This window comes from Eumetopias jubatus, unplaced genomic scaffold (genome assembly GCF_037043125.1).
Source record: "Eumetopias jubatus isolate StellerSeaLion01/CBP00866 unplaced genomic scaffold, mEumJub1_p1.0 scaffold_10, whole genome shotgun sequence".
Taxonomy (NCBI): domain Eukaryota; kingdom Metazoa; phylum Chordata; class Mammalia; order Carnivora; family Otariidae; genus Eumetopias; species Eumetopias jubatus.
In genome coordinates this window covers 117151130-117178277 of record NW_028274816.1, presented here as the reverse complement: position 1 = coordinate 117178277, position 27148 = coordinate 117151130, and the positions used below count along the sequence as shown (strand labels likewise).

Sequence of the window (27148 nt, the reverse complement as noted above, 5' to 3'; positions counted from 1 at the left end):
GGGCTTAGGAAGTAAAACCCACAGGACTTCCTGATCAGTGGGGGTGAGGAAACGAGGGGGTCTGGGTGTTGCCATTCACTTAGGGAATCTTGAGAAGGAAAAAGTTTCAGAGAAGTCAGGTGACGAATTTGCTTTGGACCTAGTGAGTCGGAGGTGCCTGTGGAGTACGTTTGGTCTGACATGGGTGGATTCAGAGGCCAGGAAAGAACCGGGTCAGAAGTGCCGTGGGGGCAACCAGTGGTAGCTGTAACTGTGGGAGTGGATGAGCTCACCCAGGTGGAATGTACAGAGAAGGAAGAGAGGAGGGTGAAGGTGGAGGAACCCTTAGGAGCATGACCATTTGAGGAGCAAGGGAGCAAAGCTAGGCTTCGGAGAGACTGGGGGGCGGTCAGGGAAGGAGGAGGAAGCATGGGGAGTAGTCAGCAATTTGCCAGCGCAGTCGGCTGTCCTTCGTGGTATCTGGATTGCCGGAGGGGACCACGTGATTATGGCTGAGCTACCACGATCAGGGGAGGGTGGTCACACGCTTTTTCCATAAGGCTGGATTTGAGGGCCTGCTGCTCTAGAGCAGTGGTCCCCCAAATTCCCAGGTAAGAATCAGACCCTATCCCAGAACCATTGCACTGGATCATCTTGGAGAAAGGCCTGAGAATCCGTTCATTCCATCAGCACCCCAGGTGATTCTTCCCATTAGGAAAATCTGGGAATGAGGCTCCAGACCAGAGGTTGTTGATTAATAACTTTTCCAACTATACAAACCACACCCCCGCCTCCCACCCTACACACAGACGGATTCCACCTAAGGTTCTGGAGAACCCCCATCCTTTGAGCCACTGGTGCTGTGGCTCTCCTCAGATTCATGGAAATGGAAGTGCTCACCCATTGATCTAAAGGAGAGCTTCTGAGCAACTGTCTGAGTATTCAGGAGTCCGGTGGAAATCCTGCATTTAGACAGATAATTGGTCTAGCGCTGCTTTTCTGAGAGCTATTGGACTAGAGCATCCTCACTGCCCTCTGGTGTAGACAGTCTGATTGGCCGCTCCATTTTGTGGAATAATGGGCCTGGAGGTGATCCAGCATTTAAAAAAGAAAAAGAAAAAGAAAGAAAACCCACCATATGCTAAAAAGCTATTAAAGAAGTTTGGAAGAGGCACCATCTGTAGACAAAGACATTTTTAGGTGATTGCCAAGGTCAGAGCTGGCTCTGTTTATATGTTTGAGACCTAACACTGCTCACTGTCCCTCATCATGAGGCATGTTTAATACAACTATTCTCAGGATCAATTTTATAAATAAGGGCTTTGTCTCTACTAAATGTATTTTATTAGGCATAGAAGCGGTTCAGAGGGTCTGTGAAATTGCAAATCTATGAAATTCAAACATTGTCATGAATGAATAGTCAGGATAAATAATATTTCCTAAGCACTTGATCTTGGGACATTATCTTTCCAGGATAAATAGAGATATTAATTATACTTATTTTAATATTATAGGGAGAAGGTACCGGCTGAGTAGAATACTAAGGAGTGTGACTCCAAGGAGCATAGGGACCCCTTCTTTTTGGAGTTATTTTAGAATGAGAGATTTAAGGGTATTGCCGCCTGGAGGTAAGGTAGCTGGGGAATGCCTTTATGCGCTCCTTTTCAGACCCATGACACACACTTCAGATCAAAATATAGCGAAGGTTTCTTCTTCATTCATTCAAGAAACATTTATTAGGCACCTATTTTTTTTTTAAGATTTTATTTACTTTAGAGAGAGTGTGCAAGCAGGGGGAGGGGCAGAGGATGAGGGAGTGGGACAAGCAGACTCTGTGCTGAGCGTGGGACTTGACGCGGGGCTCGGTCCCACAGCCCCGAGACCAGGACCCCAGCTGAAATCAAGAGTCAGACGTTCAACCGACTGAGTACCCAGGCACCCCAATTAGGCACCTATTATGTGGCAAGATCTGTGCTGCAGGCTCTTGGTTCTTAGATATCTCTGGGACATCAGAATAAGTTCAGGGTAAGCTCTGTTTGACCCTGAAGGGTAGCAGTTAAGTGTCTTGTGCAGCATTAGAGCTCCAGTGAAGACACGATTGGTGACTTCACATTCCCATTTTAGGGTTGAGTGGTGTGCTGGGCTGTGTGGACATTCCCATACCTCCAGAAACCAAACAGCTTAGATAATATCCTTAAGTCTCAAAGGATCTGGAGGGAAATGGTGAGAGCACCAATATAAAGCCCTCTGGCTTCTAAGGGTAAAATCAATACTTCACATACCCGTTACACAGCGTAGTGTTGAAGGCTCTATCATGCATGTTGTCATTTGAATCTTAGCATGATTTTGAGGATTATAAATAACTAGCAGTAATAATAAGTAGCATTATTATTGTTTTAAAGCTTTTTTTATTTATGTTTAGAGAGAAAGAGCATGAGTGGGAGGGGCAAGGGGAGAGGGAGAGAGAATCTCAAGCCGACTCCACGCTGAGCTCAGAGCCTGACGCGGCGCTAGATCCCATGATGCTGAGATCATAACCTGAGCTGAAACCTAGAGTCGGATGCTTAACCGACTGTGGCACCCAGGCACCCCTAATAACTAGCATTATTATTTCTCTTTTACAGTGCAGAAAGCTGAGGGGCCAGGAGGTGACTTGCTAGAACACACCAGCACCAGAACTAGCACTCGGTTTCCCATTCTTAATCAAGTGTTCTTTCTACCGACAGAGAGCTCAGTGACCTTATAACCACCTCATTTGTCCAAGAGATCTGCCTATCCCTACCCCCATCTCACAATGGTCTTTAAAATAAGATATAAGAAGATACGAAATGGAAGGAAGGGATTGCAGCTAGGTTCAGAGCGCGGGCCCACTGCTGCTGGGCCTTGAAGGTGGACCCCACAGGCAGGGTGAGAAGGAGGGGGGATGGTTCACTCAGTAAATGGGGCACCACCACCCATTTTGGATCTTGACAACAGAAGAGTCACTTCCTACATTTGAAGATTACAGTGCGCTTATCCAGGCCTCTTTATTTTAAAGGGGGGTCCAGTCCAGAAAGGGTTAATGGCTTGCCCAGGAGAGTTTTGGTGAATTTGCAAGTTCATTTTGAGCTATTTGGTAGGTGTTTCTACAACAAATAGGCTTGGTTTTTATTTACTTTTTTTTTTTTTTAAACAGTCTGAGGGTTGTGAGAAAGCTCTTCTAAGTAGCTTTTCAACCCTAAAGGCATTTCTAAAACTCAAATGAAGCACAATGAGAAATTCTTTTGTTCAGCTGTTAGCCCTAACTCAAGGTTGGATGACAGGTCCGTGTCTATCTGAGATAGTAACATGAGGTTTCCAGGCCCCTGCGAGGGGCCTCTTGGCGCCTTGGCTTTTTTTGCCTCTCTCCTTATGGATGACTCTGATCTTCCTCTGAATCCATTATGTACCATAGGTCCAAAGATAAAAAGCTAGGTGTGCGCGCGCGCGCGCGCACACACACACACACACACACACACACACACACACACTCATTCTGGGCTGCTCCTTGCATGAGTGTAGCAGAAACAAAATACGTTGCTTCCTCCTCAAGGGAAAGATTGGCATTTCTCACACAGGGGCAGGCCAAGGAGCTCTCCTGGCCCTTTTGAACTTGCGTCTCAGCTAGGGAAATGAATAACATCCTGATTGGCCTCGATGGAGTAGAAGTGGGGGGTGGGGGGGAGGTGGGGGAATCCTGGCCCCGAGCTCCAGCCGTGGCCTAGGAATCGCTTTTACCCACAGGTGCCAAACTTGGCACCCAGGGAGACCAGTGAGTGCAGGGAAAATCATAACCAGCTTAACACAGTTATTTGGGCATTTTCCACACTTACTAATGAAGTGGGCATTTTACAAGGCGTCTGCAGCCTCTCCTCCCCGGTAAGCAGGTAAGCAGGGGGTTCCCGGCCCTCTCCTGAAGGCAGTAGGGCCTCCGAGCAGGGGGCAGCGCAGACACAGCTGAGTGCAGGCCTGCCCCTCGGCAGCTGTGCCAGGGAGCCGCCAGGTTCTCCGCACCCCCACTTGGCTCTTCCCCGGTTGCAGGAGGTCTCAGCTTCCCTGTTTGCTTTAATAGAGTGTTAACCATAGACCCTAGAACTTGTGTTAACACTTAACACGGGGCTGGAACGGAGGGGAGAGGCCGAGGGCCTGGCAGCTGAGAGCGGTCTGAGGGTTGAACTTGTGGGGCAGGGAGGGAGGAGGAAAGGCAAGGCGCACGGCAGTTGAATGTCAGCCCGATTAAGCGGGCCCAGGACCACTTTGCAAGACCAAGGTTCTGTTTGCTCCGGCTTCTGTCACAGGCCGTGTCCCATCCTCTCCCTGGGCTTCAATTTCCTGGTCTTTAAACGAGTAAAGAGAGCCAGATATACTCCAAGGGACCGGGAAGGGTGAGGGGAGTGATTTAAGTGCACCTTCTGCTTTATTAAGCCTGGGGCAGGGCCTGCAAGGGGCTACATTTCTCCCAGGCTTCCAGGCGGCACTGCCGTGCCAGCCAGTGGCCCACACTTGGACTAGCAAAGGGGTAGCATGCGGGATTGGGTTCTCCAAACTCATCTCTGCCCCTCACGTAACTCCCTGCCCTCACTTCCTCAGCTGTGAAACCAGGACTTGTAAGAGTTGCCTTGCTTTCCTCTCTGAGGGTGTTGTGAGGATTAAGGCAGCGAAAGCACCTTGTAAAGGGTAAAGCAGGGTGCAGTGTAAGGGATTATTGTCATTGTTAAGATTTCTACACCTCACTGATCCCGCTGTGTGTTCCTGCAGCTTCTCCGCTTTTCCCTACATCCTCCCTGGTTTCCATGCCCGGGCTGAGGATGATGAGTCAGTGTGACCAGCCAAGGCTAAACAAACACTTCGACATGTCGAGGCAGGAAATGACAATTCCCAGGCACCCCCACTGTTTCAGGTGTGGAACAAGCCCTGGACACACCTTGTGTGATAAGGTCAAGTGATAACTGTGTTGAATCCCACCCCCACGGGCCGCAAGGCCAGGAAACGAGGCCAAAAGTCAAGGAAGTCCTTGTAGGACAAGGGGCCCAAGCCAGCACTAGTTAAGATTTCAGCAAAGTAAGTCACCAGTCTACCCTGTGATCCCATTTTGGTGCCTACCTCAGGCCGCCATGATAATATTTCTGTAGTGCCAGTTTGTTCACTGAGGACCTTCACAGATGGTTCCACAACTACCCTGGGAGGCAAGAAAGTAAGGTGACATTCAACTATACTTCAGTAAAAAGAAAAAAAGTAAAGAAACTAAGGTGACTGAGGCAAGTCATTTTCCCATCGGGGGCCTCAGGATCCTCATCTATAGAATGGAACCAACAGTATCTGTCCTGCCCATGGTACAAATTGCTGTGGTCCCACAGTCAAAAGGAAATAACTATGTGAAAATAGGCACCGATTCTGAGAAACCACGTGAGGTATTATTCTTCATGAGGGACCCGCCACTCCAGTGGACTCCCCCGACTGCCTCTACGTGAGGAACATCCCTGCCTTCGTGTTTGTCCTCAGACATCCCCCCTACTGTGGAATGTCCTCCACCCACGTCAAACCGCCACAACTGATGGAAACCGTCCCCAACCACCCCAGCTTCAGTGGGTGTCCCCCATTGTCCAAACAGTGCTGTTTCTCATCTTGTTCCTCTTAGGCCCTGAGGCCAAGTCTTTGCTGAACAGCTTTGTTGTAAGGGCCTGGAAAGTAGGGATCCTGTTATATAATATACCCTGTGTCAGAATGGCAGGCCAGGCACAAATCTTCATCCCAAGACCCCTGCGGCTGAAAATCTGGTTCAGGTTTGCCCCTTGGAGTGAGAGCTGATGGGTTTTGATGGCAGCAAGAAGCGGAAGGCTGACCACATGCTACAAATGGAAATGTCTCTTGCCCAAGCTGGGGGCACCATTTTTAAAGCCCACGTGGTTAGGTGACTACCAAAATAACAAAACCAAAACTTGGCAGGGCGTCAAACCAGTCAACTCCGGGACCTGCAGGCGCATCCAGGACCCTTCTTCAGCTCAGAGTGGGTTCCTCCCTTCTTTCCCACAGCTACTGCCTTGGGGGCATAGAGGAACAAATGGCAGTAGGAGCCACCTTGCCCACCGTTCTCTCCCTGGCCTTTGAAATTCCTGAGGCCAGCAGCGGCTCAGGCCTGCAAAGTTGGGCCTCCAGACATGTCAGCCAGCCCAGGAAGCAGAGAGGTCTCATCTGAGGAAATGCAGATCCTCAGGGAAGATCAAAAATAACCCAAAAGGACAAGCCATGCATGTCTGTGTGTATATTGAGTTTCACATCTGAAGTTCAGTCATCGTGATAAATCTCATGATTTTGAAATATCTTCTTTAATTAATAAAAACAGAAGACTTCTTAGCCCCAGGTTTCAGACTTCAAAGTTCTCCTCAGTTGAGAGCCTCAAATTTGGCTTATTTGTAGAGTACTGAAATCTCTTTTAAGACAAACACAGGATTTGGGTTGGGTTGTTTGTCCTGCCTCCCAACTGCCCAACTGCAAGAACCACTTAAAAATTCTGCAATAGGAAGGCTCAACTGGAAACCCCCTTACTGGTCCTGCAGCCATATTTTCAAAATGAAAATTCGGCATGAATTTTAGTGGAGAAAGTACAGGCTTTGGACCTAGAATCAGAATCTTGATCATAGCCTTGACATCATCATCTTGAGCAAAATTTTACTTTTCTCAGCCTCGGTTGCTTGATCGATAAAATGGGAATGTTAGCACCATCATAGGTGGGGGTACTTTCAGTGAGGTAATGTATTGTAAAGTGGCCATGCCTGGCACAAAACAATAAATGTTAGTTCTCTTGCCTTCCCCGATACCTGATCTGATCACAGGACGAATTATTTGGGAGCGGGCCTATTCTAGAAAACCCAGTTTGTGTGCTTACTTGTGTTTAGAGATACAGTTCCGCGAAGTTATTTCCATTCAGGGAGATGTTGGAATAAAAAGGAGATGTTAGGTTTCCGAGGATATAGTTTGTCTTGCGGTGTATTCTGAGCCTTGCCATAGGAATCCTGTAACAGAGCGCCGTGTGTAAATTTTCTCTCCACCCTCATAAGCAGGGCAGAGCATCCTGCAGGGAATATTTTCGTTGTAGTCTAACTGCAAAATGATTCTTCTCTTCCCACTTGGAGGGGTAGAAATCTTGATGGTGTCTGTTTTAAAGCAGAGGAGGAAAAGGTCTCTGGGATTCTGTCTGGGAAATGCCAGTGTCTGGGAAAGCTCTTCTGTCTGAGGCACCTCCAGGTCTGCTCTGAGTGGGGAGCCCATCGAAATTCTCCTTATTGGGCCCTGCAGTGATGACTGATCTCCTGGGCTCCCAGGCAAAAGGCACGGGCCCGGCTCAATGACCTCCTAATGATGTGTGAGGGGCTCAGACATTCCTTGGCAATCAGGAAAGGGTGTCTCCTAGCAAGCCGTGTCCTGTTTATCGAAAGGTTGAGGGCTGGGGTGGCCGGGCAGGACAAAGATGACAGGTAAAGGGACTGGATTTAAAAATGGACTTCTTCCAGCATTGCTCTTCTGGTCCTTTCTGATCTGATATATGGAATTTGTACAGAGGTTGAATCGTTTCTGCCGTTTTCACACACACAGGTTGGTGCACATTCCTGACACAAATTAAAAGGAAATATGTCAGATGTACACAGGGATGAGTCAACATCGCGTGCGGCTGGCCACGGACACTGCGAGAGGAGTCAGATGCGGGCTGGGGAGCTGCAGGCCCCCCCTGCCCCCAGCCGTGTCAAGACCAGGCTCGGGGAGGCCATCCCCTCAGCTGCTCCTCAGGGGGCTACTACTGTCTGCGTCCCAGCACACGTGTTTCTGGCATGGGGTGTTTTTTTCTCTCTGGGCTTTTTCTTCATGTTTGTTCACTGGCTTTATACTGATTGCCAAAGTTACAGGAAACATATGGACAGGTATAACGTAACAAAAGAGTCACCAATAACCCAGCTACCCAGAGGCAACCATGATTAATACTTTGCCATGGATTTTTTAAAAGCGTTTTTCTCTGCTGCCTTTACATTGCTTGGTAATACTAACTGTACAGTTTTATTTGCTTCTTTTATTTAACATTGTATCTTAAAGAATTTCCCCTATAATAAACATGATTTTTCATGACCACCTAATATTCTACTGCAAGAAGGAAGTATGCTTTACCTCACAAATACCCTATTTTAAGGCGGTGTTAAAGTGGCAAGGGGCATCTTTATGCCTGAAGGTTTGTTGGCGTCTTATTTACTTGGGCTAGAATTCTGGAGGTGGATCCCTAGATCAGTGGGTGGGCATGTTTTTAAAAGGCTCTTAGTACACATTGCCAAATTGCCCTTCAGGTAGTTTTTAACAATAATATTCCCCACCAGCAACAGTCCATCTCATTTTATCCTTACCCATGTTGAGTATGATCCTGTTTATTTGTTAAAGAATTCAGAAGCCAAAACATCCCCCGCAGGTGTAGGGAGAGGTAAGGACATCATGAGGATGGAAGGGCGCCAACCTGGGAGCTAAGAGCCACCTGCCCTGCCGTCCTGTGCCCCCTGCAGGCATCCTCAGGGAAGTGGGGGTCCCACACCCACTTCTGTGCTGGGACTCCCCATCAAGGGCCCACACAGAACCACTCGGCTTTAATAATGGAGTTCCCACACCAAGTGTCTCTCGTCTAGCTCTTGTCTTCCGGCCTAGAGGTGTCCCTAGACCACCGTCTTCACTTTCTGAGCCTTTCACAGAATCCCAGTGCCCCTCTGAGGAGCTGCTCACGTAGTCCCATGCTGCGTAGTCCTCTGGGTTCGGGTGGCCCTGTGCGCTTTGATGCTCATGACGGCCTGGAAGGCAGATAGTCATTTCCCTGTTCTGTAAGTGTCTTCCTTTCCTAGGGCTGCCATACTAAATTACCACAGCCCTGGTGACTGAAAACAACAGAATTTTATTCTCTCAGATTTCTGGAGGCCAGAAGTTCAAAGTTAAGGCATCAGCAAGGTCACACTCCCTCCAAAGGTTCTAGGGGCAAATCCTTCCTTACTGCTTCCAGCTTCTGGTGGCTCCTGGCATTCCTCATCTTGTAGCCTAAGTCCAGTCTCTGCCTGTCTTCACGTGGCCTTCTTCTCGCTCTATGATCTCCCTCTCCTTTCTGTCATAAGGATACCAGTCACTGGATTTAGGACTCACCCTAACTCTAGGATACTCTCATCTTGGATCCTTAACTATATCTGCAAAGACCCTATTTCCAAAGAAGGTCCCATTCTGAGGTGAGCATATTTTGGGAGGAAGTGCGATTCAGCCCACTATGGCAGGTAAAGGAACCAAGGTCCAAAGAGGCCAAATGACTTTCCCAAGGTCATACAGTGAGAAAATGGCAGGAGTTGGCATGTGAACCCAGGTCTTCTGCTTACCATATACCTTTAAGTAAGAAAAAACAACAACAACAACAAAAACCACTTATGGTATGAATGCTTAATTATGTTTTCTGGTTCGTGGAAAATGAAATATGGTACCTTTTACCCTTGGATAGATCAAACATCATCTCACCATTACTCTGTTAGCGTGTTTATTATTAATTACTTTTGAAACTATTCATGCCAGTGTGATGAACCTCTTATGTGGGAGTCACTCATTTCCTGTCCATGTGGTAAGTGGGGAAATTAAGACCTGGAGTGGCCAGAAAAGTTAATGGGAGAAGTCCAGTTATAACCTTGGTATCTTGAGTTGTGGTCTGTCTCCTCCTCTTTAAAGTATGAGTTGTGATCATACACCGCACTTGTGGTTGCCAAACACCGCACCGCAGTTGCCAGAACAACTCTTCTGTTAAATTGTAAAGAAATCTTGGTGTCGCAGTTACTGTTGACTCCTCTGCTCTGGCTTAGGACCCCTTGATATGTTGGCCACACAGGGCGGTCTCTTCGTGGACCTATGATGAATGATGAATAATCCCTTCCCAGCCGTGGCCCCAAGGGCCTATGAGAACAGATGTGCATAACATCATCACATCTGGCATGTCAGCATCTCCTGGCTTGCCAACATTAGCAAAGGCATTTCTCTGCTGCTGGTACCTTTCCTTTCTCTTGCTCAATTTACTTCTTACCTGGAGTAGCAAATCCCTCCCTTTTTTTTTTAATGTTTTATATATTAAGTCATCTCTAAACCCAACACAGAGCTCAAACTCTCGACCCTGAGATCAAGAGTTGCATGCTCTTCCAACTAAGCCAGCCAGGCGCCCCAGTGGAGTACCAAATCCTTTAAAATGACCTAACCCCAGAACACCTGGGTGGCTCAGTCGATTGAGCATCTGACTCTTGATCTCGGCCCACATCTTGATCTCAGGGTCATGAGTTCAGGCCCTGCATTGGGCTCCACACTGGGTATGGAGCCTACTTTAAAAAAGTAATTATTGGGGCACCTGGGTGGCTCGGTCATTAAGCGTCTGCCTTCAGCTCAGGTCATGGTTACCTTGGGAACCACCCTAAGGGATTGAAAGAGACAGACAGGGTCCTCATATTCTCTCACCTTCCCACAGCGAACCAATCTCTGTTAGTCTTGGCATAGTGAAATATGCCTGCGGCCACATCCAGGTACCAAGTAAAGCTAATGTCCTCAGCCTATGCTTATGTGAACCAGCCTGTAATGCAGAGGAACTCTCCCCCACAGTACCAGTCCCCAGCTCTGTTGAGTGAGCTAGTTTGGAGAACAGGCAAGGAGGCTCTCCGGTGGTGTTTCCATCCTGCCTGGAACCATTTCTTTACTCTCATGGATGTGATTATTGTCGTGAGCTCTCACCCAGAAGGACTTGTGTTTATTTTTTTTTAATTTTTATTGTTATGTTAATCCCCATACATTACATCATTAGTTTTTGATGTAGTGTTCCATGATTCATTGTTTGCGTATAACACCCAGTGCTCCACGCAGAACGTGTCCTCTTTAATACCCATCACCAGGCTAACCCGTCCCCCACCCCCCTCCCCTCTAGAACCCTCAGTTTGTTTTTCAGAGTCCATCGTCTCTCATGGTTCTTCTCCCCCTCCGATTTCCCCCCCTTCATTCTTCCCCTCCTGCTATCTTCTTCTTCTTCTCTTTTTTTTTTTTTTTAACATATATTGTATTATTTGTTTCAGGGGTATAGATCTGTGTTTAATGACGTGTTTTGCTCCTGCTACCTGGCCTCGCAGGTGGCTGGAGATCTGATCAGCAGGCTCTCATCAAAGTCCAAATCCTGGGCTAAACCTAACTGAGGCACAGGGAAGGCTGTGCCACAGTCTCCTAAATAGCTAGGGTGTGATTAGACACTATCAGCTCAGAGGAACACCCCACCTCCCCCCATGCCCCCTCTTTCCCTCAGGCTCCGTTGCCCCTCAACAATGGTATACAAAAGACAGAGCACGTGTTCCCCTAGGCTCCCCAGGAGCTGCAGGCTTACCAGCTGTCACAGCATGTCTTTAATGGGTTTGTGAAACCCAAGAACCTGACCCATTTCTCCTCTGGGGAAAGAGTGTAACACAGGATGCCAAGCTGGAAAGCAGGATTCGGGAAGCTCACCTGTATGAGCCCGGCTCTCTGTGCCATCCAAGGCAAGTTGTTCAGTTCTTCCAGTTCCCGGGGTCTCCAATCTAAAATAAATGCACAGAAGGCAGCAGAGTGATACCGTGGCATTGTTTTCTGCTCACTTATAACCTCCTTCCTTCCTCTTATTTAATTTTAGCTCCCTTTTCTGCCTACATCCAGCTCATTCCTCCCAATCCTGGCCCTAGATGTTTAGGCGCCGGGATCCTACCCAAAGGGTATTGACTCCAAAGCGACTGTCAGATTTCTTAGATGGTCCTAATGAGTGGATAAGCAAACATATTTTGAGTAAGCATGATGCACAAAGTCCTGTACTTATTACAGACTGATGGATTATGGAGGAATCCATGCCCTCGAGGAGCTTCTACACTAGGTTGGAGAGCAGATCATGAGAATAACATAAGGCAGGATGGGAATGACCCCATGGAACTGATCCCATTAACCTGGGATCTGAAGATGGACTTCAGAGAACCATACAGAACCATAATTGCTTTACAACGTTCTGTGAAATTGCTTACATAATTTTATGTATGCAAACATACATTTTTCGGGCAAGTTCAGGACTTTAATCAGCTTCACCTGAAAGGTAAAGAACATGCCATGCAAACAGACTTTCTGGAACAGTTCTCATTATAACTCGGGTGGTCACTCAGGGTTTCACCGAGCAGGTGAGACTTGAACCAAATCTTAGAAAATTCTGTGCAGAGAATAGCAGGGTGGGAGGCAGCCCTAAAGGAAGGGGCTCCCAAGAGTCCTCAGAGCAAGATTGTCACACCTAAACCCGTGCCCTTAAGTTACCTCACCTCTCTCCCTCAGCCTCAGTAAAATACAAATCTGTAAAATGGTGACCATTGCTGCTTCCCAGAGTTTTGTGAAGGACCATGAACTTTTTTGGGGGGGAGGGGGGCTCACTCTGTATCCCCGTACCTCAGTGCCATGCTTAGCTCACATCATAGTGGATGCTAATCAATATTTGAGGAACGTGTGAGTTAATTGAAATAATAAACGTGAGGGGGCTTTGCAACCCACAGAGCATTGCTTCAGCAAAAGATCTTTGTTGCTAAGTACGTATATTTTGTGCTTTGCAAACAGCCTGCACTAAGTGTCTTCTCCCCCTTGAAACTGACCCTTTCTCCCGTAATGGGACTCAGAGGGCCAGCTCATCTGGTGGAGTGTCTCTGGGCCGACCCGATGAATGATAGCCGTGCCGACAATGGTGACACGATGTACAGTTGCTTAAGAGCGCAGAGGTGACCTCACTGTCCAAGGGCTTGGCCTCTTAACCCCAGCCCTTGCTGACACGCACACACCTGCAGCTCTGTCACTCTGGGCCCGGGACAGTCCATGAGCTCCTTTGCTGCCCTCATCTGCACCGGCAGGGGTGGAAGGCAAGGACATGGAAGGGGGCCCTGCAGAGCCTCTGAGGGGATCCTTCCAGCACAATAGGTCCTCTCTGTGACTTCTCAGGACAGTAGAGACGATCCAGTGCTCCCCTGCCGGACACCGTTTGTATCCCCAGCCTCCTACCTGCACCCTCCTAGCAATGCCCATGTGAAGAGAGAACAGATTAGATCTTCCATCAGTGTTTTTTCCCTCCCGTGTGCCATCCAACAGACAGGGTGACTCATCAGCATTACGGTGATACTCCAAGGAAGCTGGGCTGGTGGGGAGTGGGAAAGATTTTTTGAAGCTATCAGTTGAAGGTGACAAGAGTCCGAAGTTAGGAAAGATAAAGGTGATTTCTCCCTGTAACAGTTCTCCACTGGAAGGGATAGAAAAATAAAGTAAGATGAAATCAGAGAAGGAGACAAACCTTACGAGACATGTAACTCTAGGAACCAAACTGAGGGTTGCTGGAGGGGAGGGAGGTGGGTGGATGGGGTAACTGGGTGATGGGCATTAAGGAGGGCACATGATGTAATGAGCACTGGGTGTTCTTTCTATGCAACTGATGAATCACTAAACTCTACCTCTGAAACTCATAATACACAATATGTTAATGAATTGAATTTAAATTAAAAAAAAATTCTCCACTGCAGATGCAGCCAGGAGAAGCAAAGTGTAAACCGATAAAATGAACTCCAAGCTAAGAATTAAGGGCCTGTCTCTTGGAGACTTCGAGCAGGCCGCTTACTCTCTCTGAGCTTCCAGCTCCTCTCCCATAATAATTGGAGTAGTACCTACTCTACCTCTCAGGATTGTTGTGACCGTCAACATTTATGATGATGCTTCCAATGGTATAAAGTTGTACGTATTTGCTATTATTAACGTATACAAGAACACACCCATTATGTGCCAGGGGATTGATTGCGTATTTATCTAATGCAATTATCACAACAACCCTATAGGGTTGTATTGGTTTTCCATTTTTATGGATGCGGAATCAGAGGCTCAGAAAGGTAAAGAACTTGCCCAGACCCATGCAGTTAATATGTGTTGAGAGCCTACATTTCAGTCCAGCTCTATTTCCATTCTCCACCAGCTCATGATTTCTTTTTCTCCTGTCTACTGTTGTTTTGTCCCTAAAATACCACATGCTCCACTGGCCTTTGCTGTCTGTCGTAGGCCAGGCCCACCCTCTGACCTGAATGCTTCTTGCCATCTTGCTGGCTTATTTTGTTTCCTTCTTCCTCTCGGCCCCGCTATCTGCTTGGCTGCCCTGACCTCTAAGAGCGGCGTGTCCTAACTCTGACTGAGCACATTTTAGGGGCAGGCACGCTGCTCTTGTAAAGTGACAGAAGGTAAGGGCGTCCCCGCTCTTGAGACAGACTCTGAGACATGTCTCTCCGTAAGAAAGCTGCCACGGCAGCCCTGAAGGTACAAGGGGGAGGCGTGTCCATGTTTTATTACTAATTCCCTCATCTGGCGATCACCAGGCGTACATGTCCCAGGCAGACTCTTCAGAGGCACCATGATGCTGTAGCTCTTGATCTTGTCAGTTAAGAGTGGGGCAGCACCGGGGGAGAACACAGGCTCCAGGCAGGAACCTGGCTTCATCTTTCATTCCTTCGAGGCAGGGTTATTAGTTCTACTTCAGAGATGGAAAAAGGAGATAGAGGAACTTGCCTAACATCACTCAGCGAGTGGGTAGTGGTATCAGAAGCTTAGCTTATGTCATCAGTCCCTGTGTGTCCTTAGGACCTGGGCACCTTTGAGTTGTTGCTAATGCCGGTCTGGGGTTGGCTCTGGGCTTGGCACTGCCAAAGCGTGGCTGCACAGTTGAGGCCCTTGGAGGGCTGACGCTCAGAGCACCCCACCCCCACTACCAGTGCCTGGCTCCCCAGATCCATCCTGACCCTACTTGATGAAGAGAGAAGGTGGTATCAGGCAGCTCCCCATTCCTGGGTCCCACCTGACAAGCCGACGCCCGGCAACCCAATCCCAAGGTGGGCCTCGCTCTCTTGGGGAGATACATTTATAGATGTTACCCATCCTCCCAGCACCAGGAATCTACCCCACAATTAGGCAAGAGATAAATCAAAGCCAAACTTGGCTGATGACATTCAGGAGCCAGTGGTGACCCTTGCCACACATATAAATCCCAGCGGGCTGGCCAAGGGCCTTTGTCTGGTCAGAAGAGCTCAGGATTATCTGGCCCTCTTTGCTGATGTATGGAGTCACCGGCTGTCGGAGTGTTTACTAACGGTTATCACCTCGATGCTTTGGCCATTATCAGAGGCAGGGCCGCCTGCCGGGGCTGGGGCTCGCACCCTCTCTATTACCACCTGTCATTGGCAGAGAGTGTGTGCTGACGCTGGCCAGTCCTGACCGCCTAGGGAAGATAGTTTCTGACGGCTGATCAAAGAGGAGAAGCAAGGCCTGATAAAAAGTGTGTGTTGTGCGTACTTTTAACTTTAGGAAACATTGGCATTTGCATTTTTTCCCCATCTTCCTGGTGCTGGCAGGAACCTAGCCCAATAAATGCAGTGGATTCAGTTACCTAATCACTGGGAAAATGGTATGTGCTTAAAGCAACAGAGCATGACGATAATCTCCTTCCAAGAGAGAGTAGACGAAATAAGCTTTCACAGAAGACTTGCTGTATAATAGAGGAGAATAATTTAAATTTAGACTTTGAAGTGATCTTGCATGTAAAATCTCATCTTGGCACTGAGCAGAGCGCCATGTACGTCTTGGAATCGGAGAGCAGCTTCGGGTTAAGGAACAATTTTTGCTGAAGATTCTATCACCCAACGCCGTTGCTGGCATCCCCCAAATGGCGCCCCCGTTGTCCGTCTGTCCTTGGGCAGCTAGGGGACTGCGTGCGGCGAGTAGAACGAGCTCCAGATTGAGGCATCAGGTGACAGGAGTTCTTGAACCAGGTCTGTCACAAACCCGCTGTTGGATCTTGGGTCGTAACTTCTCTGAGCCTCAGATGTAAGATGAGGAGGTTTGCTGCAGAGGATAGAGTGGTATGGAAAACTTTTTTGAAGCTTTAAAAGCCCCGTAGCCCGTTTTTTAAATGAACTGTTAGGGGAAGCCCTATTGCCTCAAAGAAAGAAAAGTAGAGGTGTTTGGGTTGAACCTGGCAAGGAGGTGCTCTGCCCTTGACCTACTTCCGAGGTCTTTTTTCGGAAAGCCTGCCCTGTCTGATCCCGTGGCACGAGCTGCTTCATTCTGCCTTCCACACAGGTTTCGTGGTGGTATCTCCTGCGTCCAGCCTGGAGAAGCGCTGAAGCGGACCCTGGCCGGGTGCGGGTGGGGTGGGGCCAGCTAGTGGTGGGTAGACAGAAGAACAGCCCGCTCTCTGAAGGCACGGACTCAAGGTCGGATATCCCGTGTGTGCCGCAGGTACCTTTGACCGGAGCGTGACCCTGCTGGAGGTGTGTGGGAGCTGGCCCGAGGGCTTTGGGCTGCGGCACATGTCCTCCATGGAGCACACAGAGGAAGGCCTGCGGGAGCGGCTCGCCGATGCCATGGCCGAGTCGCCGAGCCGGGACGTGGTGGGATCCGGAACAGGTAAAGGTGGCCTCACACTCCCAGCCTGACGCGGTCAGGACGGGCCCGTGTGGGCATAGACCTTCTCTGGCGGGAGAGGGTGTCCATTTGTTCTAACCGTGTGTTTCTTTGGTTAGCACTCTGACTGCCCTCAGTTTGGAAGTCTCTGGTATTGGGAGAGCCCTGTGTGAAGGAGTGCACCGGGCCCTGGTGACCCCTCCTACGTGGAATAACACATATAAAAATGCGGTGATAAACGCAACTGTGTCGTATATGCGGCTGCCGGAAGGACACCTTCTCCAGGGGAAGGGACAACCTTGGCGTCCCTAGGTTCTCAGCAGCCCTAAGGCTCGGAGTGTGGAGGCCGCACACCTCCTGTCACGCTTGAGGCTCTGTGGACTAGCAAGTATCAGTGGGGCCTGCCAGCCTGGAGGGAGCAAGCGCGAAGCAGGCAGGGCTGGTTTGAGCCCCCAGGCTGCTTTTTCTCCTGCTGCCTTTGCCCTTGCACTCTCGCCTGTGAGAGGGCCCAGCCGCCGGAGCCCGGGGCAGCTTCTCGAATCCTAGAGCAGTCAGAAGACGTCCTTAGAAGATGGGTGAGCCCTGCCCCAGCAAGCAGCGTACACGTGCATGCATGCACACATGCATGTGTCCACGCACACACACAGCATGCAGTTAGGAAAGACCACGATTCTTCCATCTCCACACAGTTACAGTACAGCCTGTGTCTCCTCTTTTCCGAAGCACCTCCTCCTTCTCCATCTCTGTGCATGCTCTAGCCCAGCTTTTAGGCCCGAGAAAGACCGCCCAGCAGGCCTCTTCCCCATTTCCTGAGGTCGACAGGAACTTCCTGCTGGGTCAAGCAGATCCTGGCCGTGGGCCTTCCCACTCTTGCTTGCCCGAGGCCTCTATAGACCGGCGCCTGGTTCTTTACCATGAACGTTACTGCCCCTGCTGCACCGGCCTACCCGGAAAGAGGATCCCAGCGAGGAGAAACTTACAACCTGGGGCAGGAAATCAGGACCAGCAAGATTTAGAGAGGCAAGCATTTGGGGCAGGACTTGAACTGCCGGACGTCATCACACATCCGTCTCACTTCCGTGTGGACCCTCCCCGTCCCTTAGCTAGTTGGCACTTAAGCCCTTCCCTCTCTTCTTCCCCTCCCATTCAGTCCTCCTGTTCCTGCACAATGCTAGCTCTGGGCCCGCCCACGGTGCTTGCGCAGTACCGGGCAAATGGACAGAATGGACTCGAGGAGGGGAGAGAAGGAGTGTGCCTGGGGATAGAGAAGTGCCTTACCAGGCCGCAGGGGACAGCTCTCTCTGAGGGCCAGCCCCCTTCTATACCTCCTCCTTCCCTGGAGAGAGAGGAGATATGGACCTTGGAAGCGGCGACCAGCCATGCCCTCTTCCCGCGTGCACACACGTGCGCAGATGTGTGCACACCACCACTGTTCCTGTCATCCAGCCCTCCAACTCGTGGATGGTAGCCCACCATGCCACTGTTTTCCCGGCATCTGCAGATGAGGCGGGTTCTGCCATTTACAGGGGCTCTGACCCCACTTTCCTTGGAAGCTGGCGGAAGGGGGGAAGCTTTTCCCTTTCCTCAACTCCCCCCAGCACCGCCTTCCCCCTGCACCCCTGGGGCTCCTGCCAGCCCCTGCCACATACACCAGGGCCTGGTGTCACCAGACTCACTTCCCAGGAGCCACCCTTGCTGGGGCTCATGCAGCTCTGGGGCAGCTCCCCTCAGACAGTACTTGGAGCCCCTCAGTGTCAGCCAGCGAACAGATGTAAAGGTACGCTGGGCCAGAGCTGGAGAACTTCAGCCTGGCACAAACAGTACCCTGAACAAACCTGGCAGCAGTTCATCGGCCAGACAGCTGGGGGATTCCGGAGTGTCTTTGTGGCCTTAAGCAGGTTTGTGAAATTAAAAAAAGAAGAAGAAAAAGAAGAGATGAGAGAGGAAATTAAAACTGCATGACCCACAGGTCAGAAAATAAGAGATGCCCTTCTTGAGCAGAGGGATTTCATTTTCCTCTCCAAACTGTCACAAAAAGGGATTCATTTGGGGTTTTCTGACCATATTAAATGTATCAATTTTTAAAAATCTGCCTCTATTTTAAAGGTCAATAAGTAAAGCAGATATTATGGAAATTAACTCATTTCCTCTCTGCCATTGCTGAGAATCACTTGTCCTATTGTGCAACTCCAGATGAAGTGCCGGGCTTCGTGGTGTGGTCCAGGGCCTCGGAGGGGCAGCCCGGCACACCCAGAAATGGCCTGGCACAGGCGGTGTGACTTGGATGCGAATTTCCAGCAAGCCACCCTTTGCCATAGCAGCCCGTCCCTCTCTTGTCTTCCCACCACCCTGCTCCTCTCGGTGGCTCACAGGACCTACAGAGAAGGTGACATTACATGTTTGCCTGTGTCAGGTACTCCGAGGCAATCGAGAGAGTCAGTCCTGTAGTGCCTTCCATCAGGCACTCTGTGTAGTCCCGCAACCATGACCGATGGCCTCTTTGTCGAGGTCTGAATGGAGCATGCTCTCGTGACCCCCAACACCGAAGCCCACTCTAGAGCATGCCCCACTATTATACAGGCTTCGCCAGTGACATGCTGGGAATTGTTTACCAACCAGCTCTCCAGAGGGAAGCAGGAAGGCCCGGCTTGGTAGCCTTTGGACATTTCTATAGTATAAAAACTCGCGTTATGTCCAGTTTCAAGCCATCAACACGGTGTCAGTTGGCTAGCTGAATTCCTGAAAATGTCGCCATCAGCTGGCTCCAGCACCCCACCGGTAAGCTACCATGGGCAAGTTAGCGGTCCCCCAAAAGTAAAGCAAAACCTTTTAAAGCCTGGCTATTCCAGGAGTGGTCGGCGAACCCACAGCACCATCTCTACCTGGGACCTGGTTAGAAATGCATAGTCTCGGGCCCCACCCAACCCTGCTGAGTCTGCACCCGCATCCTAATAAGATCTCTATGCACATTTGACAAGGTCCGTCTTAAAACAGGTGTTACTTCTTTCCTCTCTGTGGGGGCTGCTGACCAGTTAGTCTAATTAGATCACACGTGTAATTTGCAAATCTGCTCTGAAATAACTGGCTGAGTTGCTGTCTTGCAATATCATCACGCCCCTTGTTCCTGTTAGCCTTCCATTGTCCCCACTCAGCAGAACTCCAAATCAAGGTCAGTCCAGTTCTGCTCTTACACTTAGGTTGCTGAGGGAGAATCACAAGCTGTTCAGATTGGTGCCTCTAGAGATTTCTGGCATCTACTCTCCAGTGAGCCAGGGGAGGCCTTCTCTATTTTTCTAGTAGCCCCACTTCCTGTTCTCGGTTTGTGCTCATCTTTTGCAGCAAAAACCAGCAACCAGCACCTAGAACAGTGTCTGGAGCATAGTAGGCCCGTGGTCACTATTTGCTGAGTGAGTGAATTCTACATTCAGCCTAGATGTGAGCAGTTCTGCTGCAGCCCCTGCCTCCTGCTGTGGCTTCTGGTCTGGTTTCCTTCTCTTCAAGATTCCATGCATCTCTGGTCCCCTATGAGTTTGTTTTCTTTTTTAATATTTTCCTTCCATTTTTGCTTTTTTTTTTTTTTTTAAATATGGCACATGTGCTCCGTCCATCGTTTTGAAATCAGTCTCTTGCCTTCTGCACGGGTAGTATTTCAGACTCCCCCATTCTCCTCAGGTCTCTTACCCCACCATCTTGTCTCTCACCCTCAGAGAGAAAATGGTGGTCATTGTTCAAGAAATCTCTTGACTCCACGCACCCAGATCCTACCGGTCCCCGCAACAAGCTCCCCCTCTCCTCCTGTCACAGCGGAGGAGCCGTCCCAAGCCTCCAGAGCCTGTGCAACCACAACAGCTACTCCCCCCAAAGTCAGCACTGGGCTGGGGGCTTTAGTGCCGGAAGCCACGCCCTGCGATCTTGAGGTGCTCTCCCGTAGCTCCCTTTCCACCTCGCTCTCCTGCTTTGTCTTCTGCCTCTGGCTACTTCTCCTCCGTCCCTTTTCTGGGTTTTCCTTCCCCGTTGGCCTGAAGTGTATTTCTCAAAGCCCTATCTTGGCCCTCTTCCCTCGCCCTCAGTCAGCACAGGGCACTCTCCTCTGCTTCTGGGGCCTCAGTTACTACCGCTGAACTGATGTCTCCAAATAATCTCCAAGCTGGCTTTCTCTCCTGAACTCCAGAACCATTTATCCAGGCACCTACTGACATTCCCATGTGTCCAAAAGCTGCGCTCCTCTCCCGCAACCCTGGGCTTCTCCCGGTCCACCCCATCTCACTGTGTACAAAGCCCTTCATGACCAGCCACTGCCCTGTCTCCAGGCTCCTCTCCTGTTGCTCTGTGCAAGCTCCAGCCAAGCGGAACTCCCCGGAGGGTCCCTAAGCACGAGTGCTCTCTCTGCCCGCCAGGCCCCCTGCACCTACTTCTCCTGCCCGGAATGCTGTCTCCCACAGCCCCTCCTCTCTCTCTCGCCCCCCTCAAAACAACCTGACTAATTCCTGCTTAGCAGACATTCCTTTCAATATTGCCTTTTCTAGAAAAATAGAATTTTTTAAATAAGCAAAACATGTACTTACTCCAGTTGTTTTGTGTCTAGGTAGATATAACCTAATACCAACAAATCTTCATAAACACCTGGATACATATTAAGTGCATTTTCTCTTTAGACTTTAACTCTTTCCATCTTTAGCTAAAGCTTATTCTTTCTTCTTTGCTCTCTCCCACGTCCAACGGCAAAAGCCCCGGGACTCATTCCCAAGCCCCGATCAGCTTGACACGTCTCTGTTGCAGGCAGCCTCCTTTTGCTGCTGTTGACTCTTAAGAGCTCACTAAGTCAGCTCTCAAGGTCAAGAGGGACTGTCTCTTCCCCCTGACTGTGGCTTCCTGCAGTCCCAGGAACACCGTTTCTCCTTTATAATCACAGCACTAAAGGTAGGAAAGAGGCTTCATCTTTTTCTGTCTACAATCTCTTCAACGGACTGTTTTGTTCAGAAACAGTTACTCTAGGGGATCACACTACGGGCTCAATCTTTGCCTCTTGCCTTCTGTCAGACATACATTTACTTCCTTACCCAAACATACAAAACTTTCACAAAACAGTAATATAGGCAGTGCATTCTAGTACTTTCTATTTTCTTACATTTTTTTAAGAACGTAGTCATGACCCACTAAATTGATTTCACAATACGTCAGTCAATTTCAGTCTGCATTTTGGAAAACAGTGCTCTAATTTATTCGGCCAAATCCCCTCGGTTTTCCTGTTTGTATATTAATTATTAGGATTATTTTCAACTAATGCTCTTCCGAAGATTTGTCAAACTACTTTTACTTCTTGAAAGGGCTGTGTCTTTTTTCCTTCTTCACGTGAAAAGCACATTTTGCACATTGCACACTGTTTTTAAATGGTCACAGGAAAGTTTCAATAAGTTGATTAATAAATACCTGATGATCACCTATGTTCTGCAGAAGAGGAACGAAGATCATTTTGTGTGTGTGTGTGTGTGTGTGTGTGTGTATGCGTGTGCGTGGCCTCATGCTAATACCATCTTTCATTTCAGGACTGTAGAAATCAATGTTAATAAGTGTTAGCTATTGTTATTGGAATTGACCAGATGTGTACCCCAAAACAAATAACCCAGTGCATTGGTCCCTCCCACCTCCCTCTCAGATTAGCTCTTCCAATGGGCCTTGGAACTCCCGCTCACCCCACTGCTGAGGGCTGGGAACATTTTTGTGCTGAAGCTGCATTTCCAGTAGGGGCCATACTAGCCCTGTCCCATCTCAAGTTGCCATACGCTCAGGTGACAATTGTGGGCATGGGGCAGTGAATTAATGCTCTTATCCTTTAGACACCCCTACTCTCTGGCAAGCACCTTCATCCAAGTAACTTAGCCTGTCGCTTAGGTCCTTCCCTTTGCTTTACCGAATTGGGCCCTGGAATTTTGCTCATTCTACGGTATGTCTACAAAATGCTTTTCATGTCTTCTCTCAGCGACCTCCTCAATGGGCCTATGCCTTCTTCCATGGTCGCAGTGGGCAGGCAGGCTCTCTGTGGACACCTGCTGGTTCCTCCCCCCTGGACTGTAGGGAAGAAGTAAGGCATGCCTCCTACCCTCAAAGAGGTGAAAGCTCCAGAGGAGGCAACAGGACCGAGCTGTGGGTGTGCACCTCTCTGGCTCCTCTCTCCAGCTGCCCATGCGGGCCCACCCATAGCAGAGCTGGACCAGAAATCCGGATGGGTCTTTTCAGGATGTGAAGACAAAACTGCAGATTGCCCAGTCACAGCTGCCCATGGTTGCTGAGGGTCCCCAGAGACGTAGGAGCCCCCAGACATAGAGCCCAGCACCGTGGGCGGCCACAGCACTGCTGCTGAGGGTGGCAGGAAAGCCGCTGCTGCCCGCGATCCGGGGGGTGGCCTTGTTGGCGTGGCCATCTGTGTCTTGGTTCGATGTCAGATGGCCTGTTCCTCGCTAGTTTCCACTGGTAGGAAAGACCAGATCCGAGAGTCCTTTCCGTTCCAGGCACCCCGCTACTGACACCGGGAAGAATGTTGGTTTTTTTCCTTCTCAGCGGCATTTGGAAGTCCTTCCGCCTTTGGAATGGGGGAAGCCTGTGTGACCTTGGGCAGGTTCCTCTCCCATCTTGGTTCAGTTTCTTCTCCAATACCATGGACGGGAGAAGTCAGGCCAAGTGGAAACGTCTGCTCGCCGTGTGTATTAGGGGCTGGACGCTGTGCTGCTGTTTGGAGCACTGTATCTGTCTTCTCAGTGACTCCTCTCCATGATAATGCCCACATCTCCCAAGTAGCTTCTATGTTTTAGACTCTAGGCGAGCCACAGAAATGTCCCTTAATCATCACAACACTGCCAGGGAGATGTTCCTCTCTCCGACTCACAGTGGAGGAAAGATGGAAGATTTGAAGTCAGATCGTAACTAAAAAATACAGGATCAAAATGAGATATTGAGGAGGTGCTGGAACCCCAGCCTCTATATAACAGTGGAATTAGCTGAGTTTTCTTCATTCTGGTATCAGAATAGTTCTTAAGGGTCTGTCCTGTGGACAACAGCAATAGCATCTTCAGGAGCAACCCTACTTATGTTTTCCTGGGTGTTCGAACCAAACCTCCTTGCAGGGGTTTACTGGGCAGAGGATATTGCTCCCGGCGGTGGGGGGGGGGGGTTGTGCTCTGAACCTGGGTGGTGGTTTCCAGTCCTGGCCAGATGTGCCCACACCCATGCCTATGGGTCTTCAGGCTCCTTGGGTTAGATCTCCCACACCTGTGGGTCCTAGCTGTGACCCTCCGTCTGGGATTTAACACACACCTAGTGGGGGCCCTTTAGTGACCCATCAGCCACTGGAGTGCTCACAAAGCTTATATTCTCCATGAATAAGCAATATTGTGCAAGGGCCTACAATACTAGTTATTTTAGCTGTTGCTATAAAAATGAAAATAAGGTTGTGCGTGTGTATATAAATGATAAAAGTTGTCCATGAGAAAGATTTGTGAAATTGGGATCCACACAAAACAGAAGGAAAGTAACTTCTCATAAACTTGACTCAGGAAATGTAGAAAAAACAGGTCTGAGAGGCACAGTGTCTCTAAAAGAGTTTACATTGTTTGCCATGTATTCACATCATCCAAAAAGTGGGCGCTGAGGTTAAGAAGCCTGAGCTGCAACCTCACAAGAAATAAAATGAAGCCCAGGAGCGTTAAATAATGAGACTCTGCTCACACAGCCCAAGAATGCTGACAGCAGGATGAGAGAGAGAGAGAGAGAGAGAGAGGGAGGGAGGGAGAGAGATCTCTCTAGGAGGAGTTTCTCAAGATCCCAACAGTCTCACCTGATCAGAGGGTATTTCAATGACTCCCACCCGCTATTCAGAATGAGAGGGGACCCCCAGAAGAGGAAGGGGGCTCTCACGTTCAGGGCCTGTTCTGTTGTCCTATTTCCCTACTCACAGCGTGCTCAGGGCCCACACGTTTCCACCTCAGCTCCTGCAGTGAGATTTCAAGGCTTGTTCCAGGTCCTCCTCACCCTCCTTTCCAACCTTCTCTCCCCCTCGCTTGCCCACAATAACCCCTTATTCATATTCATCTTCACCACCACCACCACCTTCACGCAGACACGTTCCCCTGTCAAAACCATCCCATAGTCCGCAGCACGTGCCCCGCTCAGCTGGCTCTGTTAGAGTCCCCTCCGGCCTCCCTCTCTGCCCAGTCACTTTTTTAGACCGAGCTCTGATCATACCCCCTCTGTGAAGCCCTCCCTGACCATGCAGCCAAATGCCCTTTCTCTCTCCTCTGAACTTCTGACCCACCTGCTCACTGGACACTTGGCCCTGGACAAGTAGTGTCTGTTGCTTTTTCCTTTACCTAGCAGTGTCTGATTCTGTTCTACGCGCCACCAGGGGTGGGGGGTGGGGGGGGACCTCAGCCCTGGGAGGGGGTCCCTTCAGCCCCTCCCTCGGCCACACTGCCCATACTGCATGTCTTAACCTGATTCTGGTGCTTTGGATGGAGTGTGATTCCCCTTTGTTACTTCCAACCACCAACCTTCTCGTTGCCCAGCATCCAGCACTGGGAACAAGAGCCAAGCAGAGCCCCAGCTAATGTTTGTTGAATGACTGCATGGGTTTTTGTGGCTCCTGAGAGGTAAATGAGAGCCAGCCAGAGCAATGGGAAAAATTACCATGTTTAGGACACACTTGTTAGTGTCTGGCCAGTTGTCAAATCTGATTCTAGGTAGATCTTTTCGCCCTCCCCCCGTCTCCCTCTGTCTCTGTCTCTGTCTCTCTCATCCCCACTCTTCCCCTGCTCCCTCTCCCCTCTCTCCCTGTCTCCCGCCCCCTTTCTCTCTCCCTCTCCATATCCCAAGGCTGCTAGAAGTCCCAGGCAGAGGGAGAGCTATAATGGGAGCTTAGGGCTGAGAAGTTCCGCTGCACAGTTTTCAGTTGCCCAGTGTACTCTGAATTCTTTAACCAGAGCACGCCAATTCCTGTCAGCAAGGAGGAAGTGCCAGTGTGACTTCATTGGGGAACCTTCAGAATCCCCTTTCCGGGTATTGGCCCAACATGGAGGCAGGAGTTCCTGTGGAAAATGAAGAGGCTTGGACAAGAGGGCGGGGAAGGGCAGTTGGACCCCCAGACGAGGGCCCTCCTCTGGAGACATTAACATAGGTAAATGGTTAACCAGAGGGAGTGTTTCTCTCTGTTCTTCCTTCTCTGCCAAAGAATTCACCTTTAACCGTTGACCTTTCTGTGAGGTGTGAGATCTGAACAAAGTTGAACACAGTCATGGATGGCTAAATACCCATCTTCCCTGCTGCGCTTGTCTCTGCCTCCTGCCTCCTCAGGAGATGGTCTGCGGTGTACGGACCAGCCCCTAGGCTTGATGGCTGGTAACAGAGGAGAGACACACATACACACAGGAAATGAAGTTGGAAATGACCCTCTGACCCTTCAGGAATCCAGGGCCCCACTATACCAAGAAGGCCAAGCCATGCCAATGTGACTGAACGTAGCAGAAGGAGGCAGTGCCAAGTACCTCTGTCAGAATCAGCCACCTAACCGCTGATGTTGGGTGATTTCTTCCTGTCCACTTCTCTTTGAACCCACCCCTGCCCCCAGGCACCTGCAGGCCCACTGCATAAGCATAAATTTTTTAATTTGCTGGCAGAATCCCCCAGCACCAGGCTTCACAGACCTCCCCCAACTCCCCCCCATATTATTTAGTGTAGCTTGATAGCTTACTCTCCCACCCCTCCATGTGCTTAATGAGGTTTGGGGAAGATCAACATCCAGTTGCTTCATTTGTGTCAGGTGACTTTTCCCACTCTGTGCCCTCCCTGTGCTCATTCTGCTGGCATGTTCCCATCATCTCTGGGCCCCAGTTGGCCAGAACCAGCATGCCGTCTCGACTTCGATGGGTGCGATAGTGCTGGCCTTACAGGCGGGTGGGGGGGAGTGTGGACTAAGCCCAGCAGGGTTCTGTTTCCATCTGGGCCTGGCTGGGTCCTCGGAAGGCTTGGAGATGTTTTGGTTTCACACTGTGTTCCTCCCCAAGCCACGGAGAGCTGAATGTGAGCGAACGGTTCCTGCCTTTGAGCATGTCTCCATGATCCATGGATGTAGGCCCTCAGTGGACAGCGCGGGGCAGGAGGAACAGAGGGAAGGGTGACAGCAGTCAAGGCTAGTGAGCGTTACGTGAAAGCCCGGATGTGCTGCGTCGTGGAACAGACCACGAAAACCCCTTGCAGGGCTCTCCGTGGTTCAGCGCTTGCTGCTCTCTGAAAGGTCCACGTTGTGATCCTCTTTAAAGAAATATTCTATTTTCAATACAGACACAGTCCTTGACGTAGCCGTAAAACACACCACCCCTGAGAGACACGTGGCTGTGAAGTATGTTGGTATGTAACCTCCTGTCTTTGCCTACGTGCAAGGCTTCGTCCCACTGCTCTGTTTGTCCCTCCAGAAGTTGCTCCCTTACACCCCATGCCCATCCCCCGGTGCTCAAGCTCTCAGGAGGCCTTGAATTGAGGACAAGAGGTCAGCAGAGACAGGAGGTACCTTCTGGCAACGGACTGGTTTGGGGGGCGCCGTAGTTGCTGTTCCTCACCCAACAAGAGTTTCTTTGAGAACCTCATTCCCTGCCCCCCACTT

At 49.8% G+C, this 27148-nt stretch overlaps 1 protein-coding gene across 6 annotated transcripts in view; it reads left to right on the top strand.

Moving 5' to 3' along the window:
• The window catches only part of BCAS3 (BCAS3 microtubule associated cell migration factor), a 598395-nt gene that overhangs the window by 558358 nt on the left and 12889 nt on the right, over positions 1 to 27148 (top strand). For 3 of the 6 annotated variants that reach the window (XM_028109071.2, XM_088028350.1, XM_028109073.2), the window contains exon 23: positions 16336 to 16503. In XM_028109071.2, the coding sequence (XP_027964872.1) occupies positions 16336 to 16503 (168 nt within the window). Of the gene's footprint in view, positions 1 to 16335; positions 16504 to 16619; positions 17165 to 26829; positions 26896 to 27148 lie in introns of those variants that run through there. The other 3 variants (XM_088028353.1, XM_028109074.2, XR_015769358.1) reach the window with 3 other exon arrangements.